General features: G+C 36.3%; 3 protein-coding genes across 5 annotated transcripts; 1 reads left to right on the top strand and 2 right to left on the bottom strand.

Annotated features, from left to right (window-relative positions):
• Positions 1-3,746: 3,746 nt before the first annotated feature.
• Positions 3,747-9,308, top strand: LOC114749972 (folate transporter 1, chloroplastic-like). 2 transcript variants are annotated; one of them, XM_028938523.1, is made up of 11 exons: positions 3,747-4,172; positions 4,280-4,356; positions 5,094-5,170; positions 5,743-5,836; positions 6,315-6,408; positions 7,011-7,084; positions 7,469-7,579; positions 8,403-8,474; positions 8,588-8,608; positions 8,727-8,794; positions 9,012-9,308. In XM_028938523.1, exons 1-11 carry the CDS (start codon positions 4,055-4,057, stop codon positions 9,142-9,144), a joined length of 939 nt encoding a protein of 312 aa, XP_028794356.1. In that variant the 5' UTR covers positions 3,747-4,054; the 3' UTR covers positions 9,145-9,308. The 2 variants fall into 2 exon arrangements, with proteins under 2 accessions (XP_028794356.1, XP_028794355.1); XM_028938522.1 differs by having other exon boundaries at positions 7,466-7,579.
• On the bottom strand, positions 8,617-11,728 carry LOC114749971 (epoxide hydrolase A). 2 transcript variants are annotated; one of them, XM_028938521.1, is made up of 5 exons: positions 11,366-11,728; positions 11,078-11,260; positions 10,746-10,984; positions 9,437-9,738; positions 8,617-8,787 (listed from the first exon to the last, which is right to left on the bottom strand). In XM_028938521.1, the coding sequence occupies exons 1-4, from the start codon at positions 11,645-11,647 to the stop codon at positions 9,480-9,482; spliced, it is 963 nt and encodes a 320-aa protein (XP_028794354.1). In that variant the 5' UTR covers positions 11,648-11,728; the 3' UTR covers positions 8,617-8,787; positions 9,437-9,479. The 2 variants fall into 2 exon arrangements, with proteins under 2 accessions (XP_028794354.1, XP_028794353.1); XM_028938520.1 differs by lacking the exon at positions 8,617-8,787 and having other exon boundaries at positions 9,279-9,738.
• A 2,370-nt stretch (positions 11,729-14,098) lies between these two features.
• On the bottom strand, positions 14,099-18,192 carry LOC114749973 (probable methyltransferase PMT27). Its single transcript, XM_028938525.1, has 8 exons — positions 16,298-18,192; positions 16,061-16,210; positions 15,584-15,854; positions 15,389-15,499; positions 15,134-15,308; positions 14,770-15,036; positions 14,384-14,578; positions 14,099-14,300 (listed from the first exon to the last, which is right to left on the bottom strand). The coding sequence occupies exons 1-8, from the start codon at positions 17,705-17,707 to the stop codon at positions 14,099-14,101; spliced, it is 2,781 nt and encodes a 926-aa protein (XP_028794358.1). The 5' UTR covers positions 17,708-18,192.
• Positions 18,193-19,582: the final 1,390 nt, after the last annotated feature.

Raw genomic sequence — 19,582 nt, 5'->3', positions numbered from 1 at the left:
TACTTTGTTTTTTCAATCTAGTTTTTAATATTTGTGAAAGAGGCAAGAATATGAATGGAAAAATGTCTTTGAAAATAATTCCAAATAAACTCTCAGAATTTCAATGAAAGGGATTACGACAGTTTCAATATGAAGTCTTGAATATGAGTCTGAGTCTTAACAGCTATTTGTGCTGCAATCCCTAATTGAATCTGTTATTTGCTTAAATTTAATTAAATGATATTGAATGTAAGATACTAACAGGAGTTTAGGTTTAACGAAAGATATTAGTTTTTTGCAAAGTGGTGAACCAAGATTTGAATTTTTACTGAGAGAGATATCTATTTTTAGTGTCGGATGGTGTTTCAAATAAAATTGTTTCTAATAAAAGGATATTTATATGTAGCAAAAAATATATATATATTAAATATAGGATAGCTATTTGTGTGTCTATATTATATATAACACTTCTATAATATTTATAAGAAATGCATTGTTTTTTTAAATTTTTAAATTTTCCTTTGAACTTAAAAAATAAAAAGTGAGAATTTTACTTTTATTGTTAAATTGAGTATTGTAGTTGACAATGTGAAATTTGGAGCTCCGCAGTAAAAATTTAAGAGTTGATTATTAATTTTTAATATACTACTTCCGGTTCTTGTTATAAGAGTTAATTGACTAATTTGAAGAGATTAGAAAAATAAGTTAAGTTAGTTATTTGTAATAAATAAGTATTGTCTTTCCTAAAATATTCTTGCTAATAAAATGTATTGGTTAGAATTATTATTATTATTTATAGAATCACCTTAAGAAAAAATATAAATAAAAAATAAAATAGATTGAAGTCTTAAATTTAAGGGAAAATTGCAAATAAAGACCCCTCAATATATAAAATAGCAATCAGGGACCCTGAATTTGAAAAATTGCTCACAAGGACCCGGTCCCAATTTGCAATTATGAAATCATGGCCAAATTACCAAAATACCCCTCTTTAATTTTTTTTTAAAAAAAGAACACCCCTGCCTCGCCGGAATCTGGCCGACGGCGCCGGAGTTCCAGCCGCCAGAGCTCCGCCACCTCGGCCGCCGGCCGGCCGGAGCTCCGATGCAGGCGGCCGGATTCCGACGACCTTCTTTATTTTTTTTTTTGAAACTGTTTTTTTTTAAAAATTGGGGGAAGTGAGGAACCTCATGCTTCCCAAAATTAGGAATGACCATTGAGCCAATAAATTTTTGCTAACATTATAATACAAAAAAAAAAATATAAGTTAACTCATTTACTCTTGTTCTAGGTGATAACAAGAATACATTTGAAAATAACAAGTTCTGATTATAAAATAACAAGTCTGGGATTAAAATTTAACAACACGTTTTTTTATAACAACACACTCTGTTGCAGTTGATACAACAACAATACATTTGAAAATAACAAGTTCTGATTATAAAATACAAGTCTGGGATTAAAATTTAACAACACGTTTTTTTTATAACAACGCACTCTGTTTCAGGTGATAACAACAATACATTTAGAAATAAACAGGTTCTGATTATAAAATAACAAGTCTGGAATTAAAATTTAAGAGCACCCTTTTTTTATAAAAAACACATTTTATTCCAAGTGATAACAACAATACATTTGAAAATAACAAGTTCTGATTATAAAATAAGGATTAAAATTTAACAAACACGTTTTTTTTTATAACAACACACTCTTTTTTAGGTGATAACAATAATACATTTGGAAATAACAGGTTCTGATTATAAAATAACAAGTCTGGAATTAAAATTTAAGAGAGCACCTTTTTTTATATAACAACACATTTTATTCCAAGTGATAACAACAATACATTTAAAAATAACAAGTTCTGATTATAAAATAAGAAATAAAAATTAAAATTTAACAACACATTTTTTATAACAATTAATTATTTATACTTTTGAAAAATATATTATTTATAACTTATAAAAAGTATTTTAAATCTATTTAATTGCTAAAAAAATAATTTTTATCTCCAATTTATAATCAAAACTTGAAGTGTAATTTATATAGATTAAAAATACTTTTTATTGTTCAAATTTATAAATAAATTTAGAGAAAATAACAACACACTTTTTTAATTTTTTTTTAAAAATTTTAATCTATATATCTACAAACTCATTATAAATCAAACTACTTCTTATAAATTATAAATAGTATAATTTATTGTAGATTAAAAATACTTTTGATTGCTTAAATTTATAAATGAAATTATCTCTAATTTATAATTAAAATACTATTTTTTTCTTTAAATATAAAAACTATTTTGAATATTTAAAGAATGAAATAATAAATTATACTATAATATTTAAATACTTAATAATAAATTTTAATATTTAAAGAATGAAATAATATAAAAATATTATAATGAGTTGTATAGATATATAGATTAAAAATTTTTTAAAAAAAAATTAAAAAAGTGTGTTGTCATTTTCCCTAAATTTTATTTATAAATTTGAACAATAAAAAGTATTTTTAATCTATAATAAATTACACTTCAAGTTTTGATTGGAGATAAAAATTATTTTTTTAGCAAATTAAATAGATTTAAAATAATTTTTATAAGTTATAAATAATTATTTTTCAAAAGTATAAATAAAATAATAATTGTTATAAAAAAATGTGTTGTTAAATTTTAATTTTAGATTTCTTATTTATAATCAGAACTTGTTATTTTCAAATGTATTGTTGTTATCACTTGGAATAAATGGTTGTTATATAAAAAAAAAGGTGCTCTTAAATTTTAATTCCAGACTTGTTATTTATAATCAGAACTTGTTATTTCCAATGTATTGTTGTTATCACCTGAAAAAGAGTGTGTTGTTATAAAAAAAAACGTGTTGTTAAATTTTATCCCAGACTTGTTATTTTATAATCAGAACTTGTTATTTTCAAATGTATTGTTGTTATCACCTGCAACAGAGTGTGTTGTTATAAAAAGAAAACGTGTTGTTAAATTTTAATCCAAGACTTGTTATTTTATAATCAGAACTTGTTATTTTCAAATCTATTCTTGTTATCACATGGAACAAGAGTAAATGAGTTAACTTATATTTTTTTGGTATTATGATGTTAGCAAAAATTTGTTGGTTCAATGGTCATTTTAATTTTGGGAAGCATGAGGTTGGGAGATCAAATCCCCCCAACCTCACTTCCCCCCAATTTAAAAAAAAAAAACAGTTTCAAAAAAAAAAAAAAAGGAAGGCCGCCAGAATCCGGCCGCTGGCATCAGAGCTCCGGCGGCCGAGGTGGCGGAGTTCCGACGGCCGGAACTCCGGCGCCGGCGGCCGGATTCCGGCGAGGCAATGGTGTTTTTTTTTTGGAAAAAAAATTAAAGAGGGGTATTTTGGTAATTTGACCATGATTTCATAATTACAAATTGAAACCGGGTCTTTATGAGCAATTTCTCAAATTCAGGGTCTCTGATTGTTATTTTATATATTGAGGGGTCTTTATTTGTAATTTTTTCTAAATTTAAAACTAAAATAAAAATTAAATAAGATTTTATATTAAACAACAGAGGTACGATGTTTTAATAAAAGCGCGGATGACCCGACTTTATCTTGAAAATGGAAAGGGTTTGCATTCTCAACTGCCAAGAGTAATGTTGTTGTAAAATATTCGACCCCGATCAAACTTGCAAGTAGTCGAACAAAAATTTGGCCCAAAAAAAAGTAGTCAAACGAAAATAATAGCTATCCGACCAGGCACAGGGAGGGGGAAAAAAAAAAACGAATTTAACGATCGTCGTCTTCCATTGTTTCATCCAGCGTTCTTGAAAATTAGGGTTTTAATTCTAATATTTAGCCTCTGGCAAAGTAGGGCGGAGATTCGATACTGTTATGGTGATGCCATTTAAATAGACATGTTCTTGTTGGAGTAGATTCACTGGACAATATGCAGGTCTAATATTGCTTACCCTCTGAAGCCACCGCCATTGAGGCCCTGACCTGGGGCCAAGGCCTGGACAAAGTCTCAATTGACGTTAGGCTAAAAATGCCCAATTTCTATAGACATTGAGTTTCGAAGAAAAATTCTCATGTCAAACACAAAGCCGGAGCAATGGCAGTGGGAAAACGCCACTGCCGGCGCCGTTGCGGGGTTTGCTACCGTCGTTGTCATGCATCCCCTAGACGTTGTCCGAACTAGGTTCCAAGGTTTTTTCAACACTGACTAAAAAAGGGATCAATATATCATTGTAAAAGCTAGCCAGCGGTCCAGCACTGCGCAATTGATGTTCTGATTTTTGTAATTTTTCTGGCAGTTAATGATGGTCGAGTTCCCTTTGTTCCCAGTTATAAGAATACTGCTCACGCCGTTATCACCGTTGCTCGCTCAGAGGTTTGTTCATCCAGTTTTCCCCCTTCTTAACTTATGTTTGTTATATGTTTACTTCTTGGTTCATTCTCGCTTGACTTTCGATTTCTTTTACTTTCGGCGCACTTAAGAGTGCTTAGTAGATTATGATCTTTACTTCCTATCATCTTGCTGTTGATTAATGTACCTATCCTCGTCGCATAATGCTCAACATTGGCGTGGGGTCGTTGTGGATCTATAATTGTCAATGACATGTTACTTCAGATGGTTCCTTAATTTTCAACTGTTGCGGGGAGGAATTTTATAATTAGAGAGGAGAAAATGGTTGTACATCATTTGAAGTGGTCTGGGCACGTGAAGAGAAAGCCATAGGAGGCGTCAGTGAGAAGGGTAGATCAAACAGTTTGGAGTTTTTAGAGGAAGGCCAAGGAGAATGTTCAATGAAGTTGAACGAGACATTATTGTTAACAACCTATCTAAAGACTTAGTTCTTGATAGAGTAAAATGACGTTGTGTGATCCATATAGTTGACCCCACCTAGTGGGATAAGACTTGTTGTTGTGTATAGTCTTGCAATTAGGCTTTTGTCAATGAAAATGTTTACAGCCATGGATGATAATGCACGGATCATTCTCCCACTAGTAATTGAGGGTTTTAATGTTCTCATCAATTACTATGGGAGACCAACTTCAGATTTAAGACTTTTGTGTGTACCATTCTATGAATATGCTGTATAAATACCATGCTTTATCATGTTGCAGGGCTTAAGAGGTCTTTACGCAGGCTTGCTTCCTGCAGTCCTTGGGTCAACTATTTCATGGGGTCTATACTTCTATTTGTGAGTACCAATTTTTGATTAATGAGGAAATAATTGTATCAAGTCAATATTCAATACATCAGTTCTGTAGCAGATGCTCAATTGGAAATGATAACTTTATATAGGATGGTTGAATGTTTGATATTTTTCATTTTAATCTCGCGTGCATGTTTTATGTATCTTATCGTCCAAAATTTTTTGCACATGTGACTCATGTCTAAGCTTTGGTGAACTTGAAATTTCTTTCTCTTTTATCTAAATATCTTTTCTTTTAGTTGGATCACAAGGGATATTTTCTGGTTGGCAATAGTTCATGAAGGAATTATTTCTTCTCTAAAGTAAAACATGCATAATATTCTTTAGCTGTTAGTGATTAAGGAGTGGGAATTCTGGAAACTTTATTTCAATTAAATATTTTGGAAGTTATATCTGCTTATTCTTTAGCATGTCAGGTGATTCTCTTCTTAATTTTTGTGTGTTTGTTCAACGAAATTCTCTGTCTTTCCCTGCACAACTTGGTTGTTACTTTTTATGTGTTAAACAGTCTATTTGTTTGCTTTCCTAAAAGACCAAGTTATTCACCCAAACTGTAGCTATGACAAAGCCAAACAAAGGTATGCGAGGAACAGGGAGGAGAAGCTGAGCCCTGGTTATCATCTTGCTTCAGCCGCTGAAGCAGGGACTTTGGTGAGTATGTAGAATTTTAATAATATGAATTTATAGCATATGGATTACTGTTTAGTAAGATATTAATATATTGCTCAACCGTGCTGGCATGCTATTGCTATTTGTTCTGGCTCCCTGGAGTGGGTTTCTGCTTCTCCCCACGTTTTTATGAAGTCTTTGTACAATCTTCTTGTATATGAGGCTCAAAGTACTACCAAAGATTAATGATTTTAGATTATGTAATGAAAATTATTGCCTGAAGGGAATCTGAAAATAGAAAAACCCTTCATGGTTATAGTTCTAGTGCAACTTCGCTTCCTGTTCAAGATACTCCCTAGCTAGCTTTATAGTAGGATGCTAGAAGGTCAACTTCAAAATCTGCCAAATTTTCATCTGCTTGCTTCTGAACTTTGTGGAGATTGAGCCTGCATTCTTTGTAATACCAGTGACCTTGGCTGTCTTTTTTGGGCTTTCATTGACCCATGTTGATGTTTGTCAGGTTTGCTTATGCACAAATCCTGTTTGGCTAGTAAAAACAAGAATGCAGCTTCAGAATCCTCTGCATCAAGCACAACCGTATAATGGGATTTATGGTCATATCTCCATCTTGCTCTCTGCTTGAATGTGCATGAATCTCTCTGTTTTTATTTCTATTAGTGATATTCCATTTATGAGCTATTAAATTTAGAATAATCATTATTTTCTACATTCACGACTTTCTTCGTCTTAACTACTCTAGAAGCGGGAATATAGCTTCATTTATCAGATTGATTGCATTTGACGTATACTATTCAGTAGTAAAGCATTTGGCCTTTTCACTTGGTCTTGGTCATGGTCATGGTGCCTTGACCACCTTTTTTTTCCTAGTACAAGCACTCAGCCATTAATATCATGCATTCTTGTCATATTAAGCCGTTTTACAACATTACTTTGCATAAGTTGGTTTTGTGGGGGTTTGGTGAATTAAATATGGTTTTTTGACCTGTTTCCATTGTAGTATTTGTTCAGGTGATTTCAATTTTTTGGAGATGGGAATGATTAATTTTTTGAATTAAATGGGGAGGGGTGAATTTATTTGTTTCAATCACCTTACACTCGATGATTAGAGAACATGTTGCTTACTGTGATAACATTCATTATTATATGATTTGCTAATAAATTGTGCATTTTTCTTTGCTATAAAATCAAATATCAGATGCATTTAAAACCATCATGAAAGAAGAAGGATTGAGGGCATTGTACAGAGGAATTGTTCCTAGTCTTTTTCTGGTACGTGCTTTCTTTGATATTTTTCTTTTATGAACCTTAGCTCAGAAACTTTAGTTGCATGATCGATATGCTGTGAGAATTCTGATTATGAAATGCAGAAACTTGACTGTTTGTGTATTCTATATTATTTTCCAGTCATAATGGATCTTCGAAGAATTCATTCATACTGTTAATGTTAAACTTGAATGATGGCTGAATTACTTCTTCTATTTAACTAATGCATGTTCATCAAAATGAAGCCTTTCATTTTAGTTGCACTATGAGCTTTCATTGTTAATTGTATTAATCTGGGGTAATTATTTCTGAGGTCGCATGTTCATCAAAATGCAATGTATATATACCTACCATGGCACTATATATTAAAAGTTATGTGTACTTCAGCAGGTCTCTCATGGTGCCATGCAGTTCATGGTATATGAAGAGCTTCGGAAGATGATTGTAGATTTGAAGAGCAAGGAAAGTGAGATGCATCATCAAAAACCCGATAAGCTGTTGGTGAGCTGATGGACGTTGTATGCACTTAACTTGCTATTGCATATTTTGATTCTTGCTGTGTTTGCTGGATGTTGACCTTCTTGGCCTAGGTTCTTTTAGTGGCTGTTCCATAGGCCAAATTAGGAACCATTGCCCCAGGTACGCAGGGCAAAAGTGATTCCTTATGGATGGTGAGTGTCATAGATTTGACTGAATTGGACAAAGTACACACACACACAGAGGGATCTGTTGCCTCATCATGCTTATAACCAACTACTGAGACAAAATCTTGGTTCCCGAATGTTGTGTGGTATGGGACGCATCCAATATTTGATTCAAGTTAATTTCAAAACTTGCATTGGAATCCCTTTGATGGGCAGTATAATAGTGCATCTCATATTGGCATTTCCATCCAGAACATCAAATTTGTTTTTAAATGTCGGGTACATCAAGCTTGGTTATTGGTGCAGGTAACATTATTTGTATGCCACTAATTGCATGCCTTCCTATCCCTCTTCTTTTCTTGTTACCATTTATTCAATATAAAAGGATTAATCTAATTGAAGTTTAATATAAAATCTTAGATTTAGGAGTTGCGCAGTGCTGCTCTTTATTGCATTGCATTGAATATGCGCTGATGAAAGAAATTTAGCTTTGCTTTCTCTATAACTTCCGAACAATATACCCACCGGCACTCTTCTTTTCCCTCCGTGTTTGATTTGTTACATAGAACTAATAACTCCCTGCTTTTGTACTTAGAGATCCCTGTATTATCTGCATCTGCTAAAGACTCTTTGTCAAGCCTAATAATTATATTGCCTTCTGCATTTCCTTTTCTCCTCAGAATTCTATGGATTACGCTGTTCTTGGAGCAACTTCAAAAGTTGCTGCCACTCTTATAAGCTATCCGTTTCAGGTAGTGGCCCACCTCCTTAATAGGCATGGATCATAGAGTTTTTGGATGTAGTGAATCAAATTGAAAAGTTGCTTTCTGATGAGACATACTGACTGGCTTTTATTCCTTTCCAGGTCCTACGGGCTCGATTGCAGGTATGGGATTCTGATTGAAAAATGACGACTCAATATCAATATAAAATATTAAATTTATAGCAGGTTGCATTATTCATAGATCACAGGAATGAGCTGAAAATTTCTTTCCTCTCTGCAGCAACGGCCAAGTGTTGATGGGATTCCAAGATATATGGATAGTTGGCACGTCGTGAAGGAAACTGCACGGTAAGTAGACACAATTCTTCCAGATTCAGATTTGCATAAATTGCGTGTGGTGGGACTTGTCCTATAAAAAATCTTTTGTAATTTGAATGACATTCAAAATACAGTTATGCTGGTTCTTAAACAATAAGCCCCATACCCCCCAAAAGACAACCTACTGTGTCAAGAGTCTAGAAATCATTCTCACAAAATTGTATTATAGTCTCCGTTGTTCCTGCAGGTTTGAAGGTGTTCGAGGTTTTTACAAAGGGATCACCCCAAGCCTAATGAAAAATGTTCCTGCTTCATCAGTAACATTTATTGTCTATGAAAATGTGCTTAAATTGCTTAAACTAACTAGAAGGAATGACTAGCTTTTTTTTGTTATTTTTTTAAACGTTTTGGGGGCACATATCCTGTCCTTTCTAACATTTGTGATCGTACACATTTTTTCCCATTACATTGATGGGGTCCTATGCACAATATGTAAGCTTATACAGTGGGAACATTTTATGAAGGGCAATAATTTATTAGTTCATAATCGTGTGTTCGGGATGAAAACCAGGTAGATACAATGTTAATTCAAGCTTAATGAACCTTTCCACTGACATTATGTAATGTACCTAGACCCATCAAAACTAAATTATTGTACATGATAAGACATACTGATGAATTCTGTCCGCCACGTTTAGCCCAAATCCAGGGAAGTCTACATATTGCTCTGCAAAGATTGCTTACGAATGAAAGAAAGGATTTCATCGGAGATTTGTTGAGCTTTCTCTTGATTGATGTAATGGTGGCCGTCTATGATAACCACTTCAAGGTCAGGGACGAGGCTTCTGAACATTTCCCCTTGCACATACTCTCTTGTTCCGCCACTAGCAAAACCAATATCTTTGTCTCCAACTATAAACTTGGTAGGAACTGTGACCTTTGCGTCTTGCCATGGTGCGAGAAGCTCCCAAGTCCTGTAATAACAATGACGGTTTTTCCTCTCAATTTAAGACTTCCTAATTTGCTTATTTTTCTTGTGAATATAGTGATTATAGGTGAGAGAAGATAGCAATCTGAGACGGTATTTGCTTTGATGTGAAGAATTGAGATACTTCTAGATTATCCATCAGCAATCCAATACACTAGTATATCAACAAACTCGAGCATAGGTTTTTTTTTTTATTTGGGCCAAAAACTCGAGCATAGGTTGAAATTAAAATGTTTGGGGGAGTTGGACACAAAAATGCGACTTCTATTATTTGTTCTGCAGTGCAAGTATTATTATTTAAAAATTATTGTCGGAAAATAAATGTGCTTATTTACCTCAAAATGTAAATGAATGCAATTTTATATTGTTGGATATTGCTTATTGCAGAGTCCTAACTTCATATAATAAATCCTTGCAATGCATGGGGGAAATCTAATTTAATTTTAAAAAACATAAATTTTTAGCTGCATAGAAATTGTACAGTACATGTTATTTATGTTTTGCATGTGCAACGATTTGAATGTTAAAATCTGCATGTTATCTGAATAAGCAATAAACATATTTTTCTACCAATTTTGGAAGGTCCGAATGTGGAACTTCATCTTTATTACGTGGGCCAATGTTGAGCGATAAAATGAGTTTGACATTTAGAAGATGAAATGTGAAATGAATTTTTCCAAGACAGGTGGGAAAGGATCTAGAGGACCTTAGCACTACCAATGTTTTTACAAGTTTTAAAGCTTCTACGGGTTACACGGTGTTGTTATCTTCTTTAAAAATGCTCAATAGTTTTATTCAAGGGTTTTATTTCTTAAATTTTCCCCAGATACGTTGGCGATTATCATTCTCTTTCCACCAAATGTTATCTGGTAAACCTCCTAGAGTGGATGCTCTGCTTATATAGTTATCTGTCGATTTCAAAGCCTGAGGTCTGAGAAAATGGTAAATTTGGGAAGTAGACAGAGAATCAGGGGAAGCCGTGAAAATACTTACAGGTCCATTGCACGGTAGTAATTGAGAGGGCCAGTGAAACCAGATTCCAGAAACTTGTCAGCGAAAACCTCTAGATCCTCTTCACTCATCCATGAAGGCAAAACTGATGGCGTTGGCAAGAAATCAACAAGCTCCATGCCTTCAGGAGGTGTTAGATGCTCTGCCGTAGTGAGCAATATCTTCTTCATCACTGTCAGACAATCGTATCTGGCAAAAGCTCTCTCTGCTCGTCCAGGTTTCTGCTCACCAGCCCCACAAAACACACCAACTCATGAAATCCCTTCTATGGATAATGCATATGATTCTCTATGAACACAAGCGGATAAGACTACCTGAAACTGGGAGACATGAACCTGATCCCCAAATTTCTGAACGATACCTTCCACTGTTTTGATGGTTGGAGATCTTGGAAAGTATGGAACCGATAGGGCAACGAACCCCTTGACTCTGTCAGGCCTAAACAGACTCAGATGCCACCCAGCCACTGCTCCCCAATCATGTCCAACTACAAATGCCTTTTATTCATTTCGTGGGGAAGATAAAGGCAGAAATATGAAATTATCAAATTCTGAGAGAGATTCAAGCGTGGATGGATGATACATAGGCAAATCATCAAATACCTGGGGTTCAACGAAATGGTCAAGGAGCCCAATAAGGTCGCCGACGAGGTGAAACGCGGTGTAGGACTCGGGGTTGAGGGGAGAGTCAGAATCGCCGTAGCCTCTTAGGTCAGGAGCAACTGCATGGTAGCCTTGTTGTGCCAAGTAATTGAGCTGGTGGCGCCATGAATACCATAACTCTGGGAAGCCATGAAGCAGGAGAACAAGCGGTCCCGTCCCTTGTTCCGCTATGTGCATCCATATCCCGTTGGTTTTGATTCTTTGGTGATTCACTTCACTCATGCTGCCTCTAGCTACCTTGCTTCTTTCTGTTATCCAAAAGGGAAGAGGAGAAGAAGGGTTTTTGGACCAAGAAGAGAGGAGATGATCCAGAGTAAAATAGCAGGTAGGAGGGGATGATGATTTTGATGGGACAAGTCAGAGCACACCTTTGACTAGCTACCCCTTAAAATATCCAATGAGATGACGCAGGAAAGTTGAATTCTAAAGCAATCAGAGCAAGTGCCCAGCTACCGTGTAATGCAATGCACCCGGACGGGTTCCCCCCTCCTTCTCCGGCAGACAAGGGAGACTGAGACAAGACAATAATTAATGAAAATTAAAATAACCTTTGTTATTAGGAAATATTACCTCCTCTTTAATATAAAAAATACTGTGTAATTTAATTCTAAATATAGAACTTTAATTTATTTTTTATATTTATTTATTTTTAAAATAGTTTTTTAGTAGTTGTATATATTAAAATTTTTATCAAATCGTAATTCTAATCAATACATATGATTAACAAAATATTATAAAGAAGATAATATATATTTATTACAAATAATTAATTTTAAATTTTTTTTAATCTATTCATTTAGTCAATTAATTTTTATATCAAGTATTAGATTTTGATCAATTATACAATGTCATGGGTAAGGCATCCAGGAGCAAGACTACAAGAAGTAATTGAATACAGATTTGCGACCTTCCCCGAGTTCAATGAAGTAGCAGAACAGGGAGTCGCAATAATGATCAGGAACGATCCAAGAAGGTAATACGACCGAAAAGCAGAGGAAGGCTTATCCTTCATCATTCCAATTGGGTCATTTTATGAAGACAGCCCAAGAGAACATTTATGTGTTAAACATCATTCCTACGGTAACTTGAGCCAGTAGCATCACAATTGAGTTCAGTTAAAAACGAGTTTTTAAGTCAGCTGCCAATTCCACAGCAGAAAACAGAAATCAATGTATCAGTATATCAAATAATCAAAATATTTACTAAAACAACATTTGCTATAGTTCACATTGTTTATAAATCGACAATAAATATGTTCAACCTACAGCTTGTTATAAGGTCGGGGGAAAAAAATCAATACAAGGACTGTGGTGCTTTTTCCCCTCAATACTATATATCGCAAATCCATAAGTTTAACGACCACAAAGTATTTACTTAGATTAACATGTCAAAAGACTAAGAGATTGATAACGGACTAGTATATTTACCGCATATAATTTTTTTATACCAATAGACTTAATTATATAATATACTGGGAAATAGCATAGCTATTTCCCTGTCTCTCTGAATACCAAAGGAGTTTATAGAATATTTTTTGAGTTAGTTTTTTATATTATTTTATTTTGGAAATGAACATATTATCGACAGGGCATTTGTGGCGGCCTTGTCCCAAAGGAAGCCATTTTGCCGCGTGGGTAATTTGGGGGCCGGGCCAAACTGAAGATTGCGGGGTGGGGGGCACTAGCCGGTGGAAGACTTAAAGATTCACCCGTGTCAGCGTAAAGCCGCAGACTATAAAAGAGGCAAAATTTGGGTTCGCTTTATTGGTTTGTATGGAAAGGTGTTATTGGTCAATTCACGCGACATCAGGAAACAGTTGGCGTTTCGGTTCGTTGTTAAAGGGGGAGAATGTGGCGGCCATGAGAGCGGGAGCCGGCGGCCATCTCACCCATCGATGCGTCTCTTCCAATTTCATTGTCCTCCGCAACCGGCTTCCAGATCCACGGCCGTTCTTTACCCAACCCGTTTTCAACCCAAAATTCATGGCCCAAAAGGCAGATTCCCAGCCGATTCGATCGGAATTGGAAGCTGATGGAAAGGAGAAAGATTCAGAGAAGCTACCTAAAGAAGTCCCTCCGCCGCCGGAGAAGCCTCTGCCCGGTGATTGTTGTGGCAGCGGATGCGTCCGCTGCGTGTGGGATGTCTACTATGAAGAGCTTGAAGAATATAATAAGCTGTATAAACAAAATCAGACTCCTAAATCATAGCATTCTTGGATAACTTCCGATTGTTTAGTCATCGCCTGTGATGGCAGATTTGTTGTAATTTGCTGAACTATCATGCTGAACTATCAGATTTGTTGTAATTTAGTCATCTGTTGTAATTTTATAACGTAGGTATAAGATGAAGTGGGGTGCAATTTGATCTCAGGTCCTTCCTATCCATTCATTTTCATCCCCACGAATTTGTATTTTTCTTCCTGTTATTTCATAATTGCTCTAATCAAGAAAATGTGCTGAATTTTGACTTCCCGGGAGTTGCATTATCTTCTAATTCTGCTGAAAATGACCATAATATGTGGATGCACTATATATACCTACGTGTATATCTCTATATGAATGTTGAATCCAATCTAATGGAGGTTAGTTTTTGGTCGTTAATTTGATAGATAACATTAAAAATTTAAATTCTTACACTGAGATTCTTAAATCAACTGTACATGTTTGTCCCATGTCATGACACAGATTTCGGTCGCCACATGCCTTTCTTGGCGCAGAGCAAACCCTCTTGGCTTTTAGAGGAGGTTATTTCCCAATGTAGAGATCTCAATAAACTTTCCACTTCCCCAAATGTGTCAGAGTCATCGCGGATGACCAATTTACCTCCTGGTCTTGCTATTCTATCAACCTCTGCCATTACAGGAACAAGATTGCATCTGAAGGGCAAAAAACAACAAAGCAGGATTAGTAATTTCACTATAGGGTGGAAGGTTGAAAATTTCACAACTTCCATGCCTACCTGTTCTTCAACTTTGAGAAAAGTCCATCTGCATGTAATAGGTCATACGTTCGTGGATAGGTGCTAAAAGATTCACACCAATCATGATACATTCCAAAAAGACCCCGCTCATATATGATAGGAAGTGTGTCCGGAGAATCTATGTTCACCACATTCAGTACCCAAACTGGAAGATCCCTCAAAGCTGCTGCAAATCTGCAAAAACAAACACGGCTTATCTTTGATGGCTATATAAATATATATATATATATATATATATATTCTAACTAGATTTCATGCTCGTGTTGCATAGAACTCCAGACCAACTGTTCACAACTATGTGAACAATACGGCTTTATTAGTTTTTATACACATAATGAAGGATGCAGCCGGAGTTTTATCTATACCCTCCATAGACAGCTCGCATGTCCATGATATTTCTCACATTAGACCAAGTAATGCCGATGTTGCTCAACTCATCTACAACGTTTTTCCAACGTTCAGTGTCTGCTACGAAATCTTGAGAGGGTAGCTTCCCATAGATTCCCATTTGCAAATCGTTTAACCAATAGGGGACTTTGCGCAGCCGATTAGGCCAAGCCTCAGGCCATCTAGCCCCTCTTTCATCCTTGGTAGCCGGCACCTTGTGCAAACAAGCCTGCAGAGGTACGTACCTGTAAATATGATATGGCTAATCAAGATTAGAACTCTGATTTGTAATCTGCAAGTGTGATGCTTCTCTGAAGTTGTCGTCTTCAAGCAATGATTTACCAAGATGCATTTGGATCGTCATTATCACTGCATATTGGAGGAATGTTTTGCTGCCTTTGCTCATAGCATTCATTGGAAGTGGGTTTGCGGTAAATGGCCGCACCAATGCTGTTAAGTTTATCCTTGCTGATGGTCACGAGTTCCCAACACATTGACTTGGTTAGTGAGGACATTTCTAGAAGAAAATTAGGAAAGGTCAGCCTCGTATATATTACTCATCTTTTTTCAGTGCAGATTACGTATGTATTTTTCTACCATTCCATATCTGGACGTCTTCTTGGAGCTTTTGGTACACTGGAGTAGCAGACCAGACAAAATAACCGCCGGGTCTAAGAAGACGGTTCAATTCCAAAAGCAACAAGCCACCTTGAACAAAGTTATACATTTCTCAGAAGCTATAATCAAAGTAGAAGTATCAGTTTTAAATAGAACAAGAGTGTTAGTGAGGACCATCTGCATGCCAAGGCACTCTACAACGCGCACAATGTACAAGATCAAAGACCATGCTAGGGAATGGCAGCCTTTGAGAACCCATTACTGCAGATATGGCAGGTATTCCTCTCTCAATAGCAAATTGCACTTGGGCTACGTGTTCATCTTTTGGTGCAAAAGACATTGCAAGTACATCTCTCTCGAATAAATAACCTCCAAAACTGCCGACCTCACATCCAACATCCAAAACCACACGAGTCTGCTTGCCCCATGCTACACTAGCTTCAGCCTACAACCACATACCATTTTATCCACCAAAATTACAAGAGATGTGAGCTTTATTGGCAAGAGAGTTCAACCTAACAACTTAAATTCTCATAAGTAATGTTTAATTTAAATTTTGAGCTAGCATGGAATGAATTTTTAAATGCGTTTTGCTGGGTGCTAGGTGGGTACCATCAAATGGTCGGGTCAAAAAGATTTGTAGCTTGTTACCTCTTGAATAAAATCAATGTAGTGGAGAGCGCCATGAATGAATTGAGTGCCACCTCCAGGGAATGTCAGAAACTCACCTGTCACCTTCACCCAATTCTGGTGCCCTTTTACCTCTGCCAGTAGTGTGTGGGGTACGTTGTAGTACCATATCTGCTAAAACACAATAGTATGGTTTTAATTTTATTTGAAGGCCCCTAATTCGTTCAATGGTTCAATTATTATGTTGAAGCACTTCACCTTGTCTCTGCTACTAGGCCATTCAATAGGCGTCTTGTAACCTTTCGGAAGTGGCACCAAGCAAGTTGGTGCATCCTCTGGGCAATGTCTTTCTCTGTGTTCATAGTGTATAGTACTGCGTAACTGCTTCAAAGCCTTCTCATTGTCTAAACAAGGAATATAATCTGCACTTGCCGTGACATTGCAGAGATGCCACTCGTAATCTTGTAAACTTTCTGACTCTGTACCTTTTGATTCGTCCTTCCGTCTCTCTTTTTCGTTCTGCGATTGATCTGCTTGGGTTGACCATGACTTATTGTACCCCTCAGACAAAGATTTGATCTCCTTTGATTGTTTTGCATTTTTGTTTCCACTCGTCCGCTTCTGTTTTCCTAATTTTGGTTTCTGTGTCTCCTGTTCGAATTCTGTCTTGGTCAGTTGAGAGCTTTCGTCCTCAAGTGCTGCATGGGATTCTAGCTGTGAATCTGTAGACGTGCTGTGGATGTCGGAGTCTAGGGAAACGTTAGAGCTGTTGTCTTGTTTCTGATCTTGTTGCTTTTCATCTTCCTCTGCAATCTCCCCTTTGTCTTCTCTCAGTTGTTTCTCATTCTGTTCATCTTCATCATTTTTAGATTCTTGATTATTAAAATGATTTAAACCTTGTCGCTGTCCTGAATTTTGTTCCTGGTTTTCATTGGCATTTTCATTTTGATCTTCTGCATTTTTGTTTTGCTTTGTATCGGAGTTTTCATATCGATTATCAAAATTCCTAACATCTGGTTGTTGCTCTGCATTTACTTCTTGATTTTCCTCGGTATTAACATTCTGATATTCAGTGTCTTTGTTTTCCTTCATATCCGAGTTTTCATCTTGCACTCCAGCATTCGCTTCTGCATCATTTTGGTTTCCATCAGAAGCTTCACCGGCAATACTACTCCCCTGAACTTCTTCAAACCCAGACATTTTCGCATCAGCGCGCTGGCGATCATTGTCGGCATCCGCTTCATTTGTCTCGGATGCCCCTTCGTTTTGAGTCAGTGTATCTCCCTCTAATAGTTGAGCCTCACTAGTAAAACTCTGGTCGTCATGTGGATCTTTGTTGACGTCAGAATTGAGGATACCGTCATCAAACTTGACGGCGCCATTTGAGAGATGATCAGGATTGTCTTCATAGCCACGATTGATTTTCTGGTCATGACTTCCGGAGGTGATTTCGGCCGAGTCCATGAAGGAAGAGATGTCATTCTGGGTTTCAGAGGCATCAATGGCCTTACGAATGACAGTGGTACGCTTCTGAGGTTGATCTGCGGGATTGAGGTTTATCCTCCATACAGCGAGAACACAAATTGCAATCACGACTAGGACGATTAAGGTTGGTGCATAAGACAACAATGAAGACCTCCTGTTGTTCCGGGATTTAGACAATGCCATGAGATTATGGACTCGGGGGGGATGAAATAGGGTTTGATTTTTTGTTGAGGAAGACGACCATGGAGGGAGGTGTGGAGGAGAAAGGCGACGAAAATGAACGAATGACTGAAGACGATGGGAAGAAATGACCGAGGCAAGTGCTGCAACTCGGAAAATGGAAAATTATTCAAAGATCCAGAAGAGTCGGATTAGGGGATTTTATTGGCGCATCATGCATGCGTCGGGGCAGACGAGAAGCGACTCGAGTCTTGAGACTTCACTTCAGTCTTCATTCCCTAACAATGGGCCAAGAGTTGGGCCACCCCGTGATTATCCAGAAGCCCAAAGCTTAGACTGGACCCGTATCTTCTGGGCCAGTGCTCCAGCTGAATTAGTGGGTGTCTTTGTTTTGGGGTATCCTTATTTCCGGTCAACCTAAATTATTAATTATGCATTTTCACCCCCCAGGTTCTTGATTGGCGAATTATGTTACTTTGTCAAAGTTTTCGAGAGAATCTTCGTTATTATATTAATATCTTGGGGTTCGAGCATTATTAATATACTTTAGTGCAAGATCCAAAAGTTAGCATTTTGTTTTACTATCCCGGTACTTAATATAAGACTTTGTTTGATTTTTAATTTGGTCTTAAATATAAGACTCTAAATTACTTTGTCTCTCATATTTATCTATTTTTTTTTAAGATAGTGTTTTAATAATGGTAGTTTTAGATAACAAACTTGATTAGTAAGGATATTTTAGAAAAAACAACACATATTCATTATAAATAACTGACTTAACTAAGTTCCTTAATCTCTTCAAATTAGTCAACTGGGTCTTATAATTAAGACCGGAGGTAGTATTTTATTAGGGGAAGCGGATGATATAACTTCAACTCAAAATATGCTGCTTAACCCTCGCATTTTCAACTATTCAGACCGAAGTCGAGAGGTAATTATGTTATATTGTTGACACCCAAATCAAACCATAGTCCCACCGAAGGCCGTTAAAACAAGAGCAGCGATATTTAAAGACACGGATCTTCCATATTAACGAACGTAATCAGTTTCAGCATCGGCAGAAGAATATTATTACTCAGTAAAGGCCAAAATTTGCGTGAGAAAACTGGAATGGATGTGAGATATGTGGTTGGGAAGGTTAGTTTCTCAAAAAGGGATGCCTTACAGTGGTGAGTGGGCATACAAAAGGACTTGAATTAGGTACCAAACGAGATTTTTTATGGCGTCCGGACAAAATGAATCTTTGAAAATTATGGTGAGGACAGAAGGATATGCACAAAAGGGGACAAGAGAGTATAATTTGTTGCAGGCAGGAAGCCGATTGATGACCTTACCTACATTTGTTAATCTACAAAAAACCAAAACGGCCAATCAAGTCCTCTCTGTCTTGGTGAAGCTTTTTTGGGTTCCAATTCAATGCGAGCCATTCCTTCCTATTCTGATCCCTTTTCACTTTCCAAAGGGTTAGTGGTGGGTCGCCTTTCATTCATGCCATTACAGTTACGGGGTAACAATCATAAGCCCGTTTTAAGAATTTAAAAAATAAATTCACATGTACTAATGTCCTGTAGTCACGTGATGAAATTTTCTCCAGTACAAGACGATGGACAACGACCCTTGCTCCTCATTAATATCGGAAACTTATTACACCCAAGCCGAACGAACGGCTCTAAAATTCGAGCTTTTCTGTAATGCTAATAAAAAAAGTTATTTGTAGTCTCATATCATAACACTGTGGCATGTAAAGCCAAAGTGATGAGGAGGGTATTCATCTTGGAAGGGCCACATCCTCTGATTAATCAGAAGAAAGGTTCTTGTCTGGTGGCCCACGTCCATTAGGGAGAGGTATTTTCACTGTGATGTGATAGCCATTTGAAT

The sequence above is a fragment of the Neltuma alba genome, unplaced genomic scaffold, assembly GCF_004799145.2.
Source record: "Neltuma alba isolate B1F8T4 unplaced genomic scaffold, ASM479914v2 tig00006252_pilon, whole genome shotgun sequence".
NCBI classification, from domain to species: domain Eukaryota; kingdom Viridiplantae; phylum Streptophyta; class Magnoliopsida; order Fabales; family Fabaceae; genus Neltuma; species Neltuma alba.
This window is presented reverse-complemented; position numbering and strand designations above follow the sequence as displayed.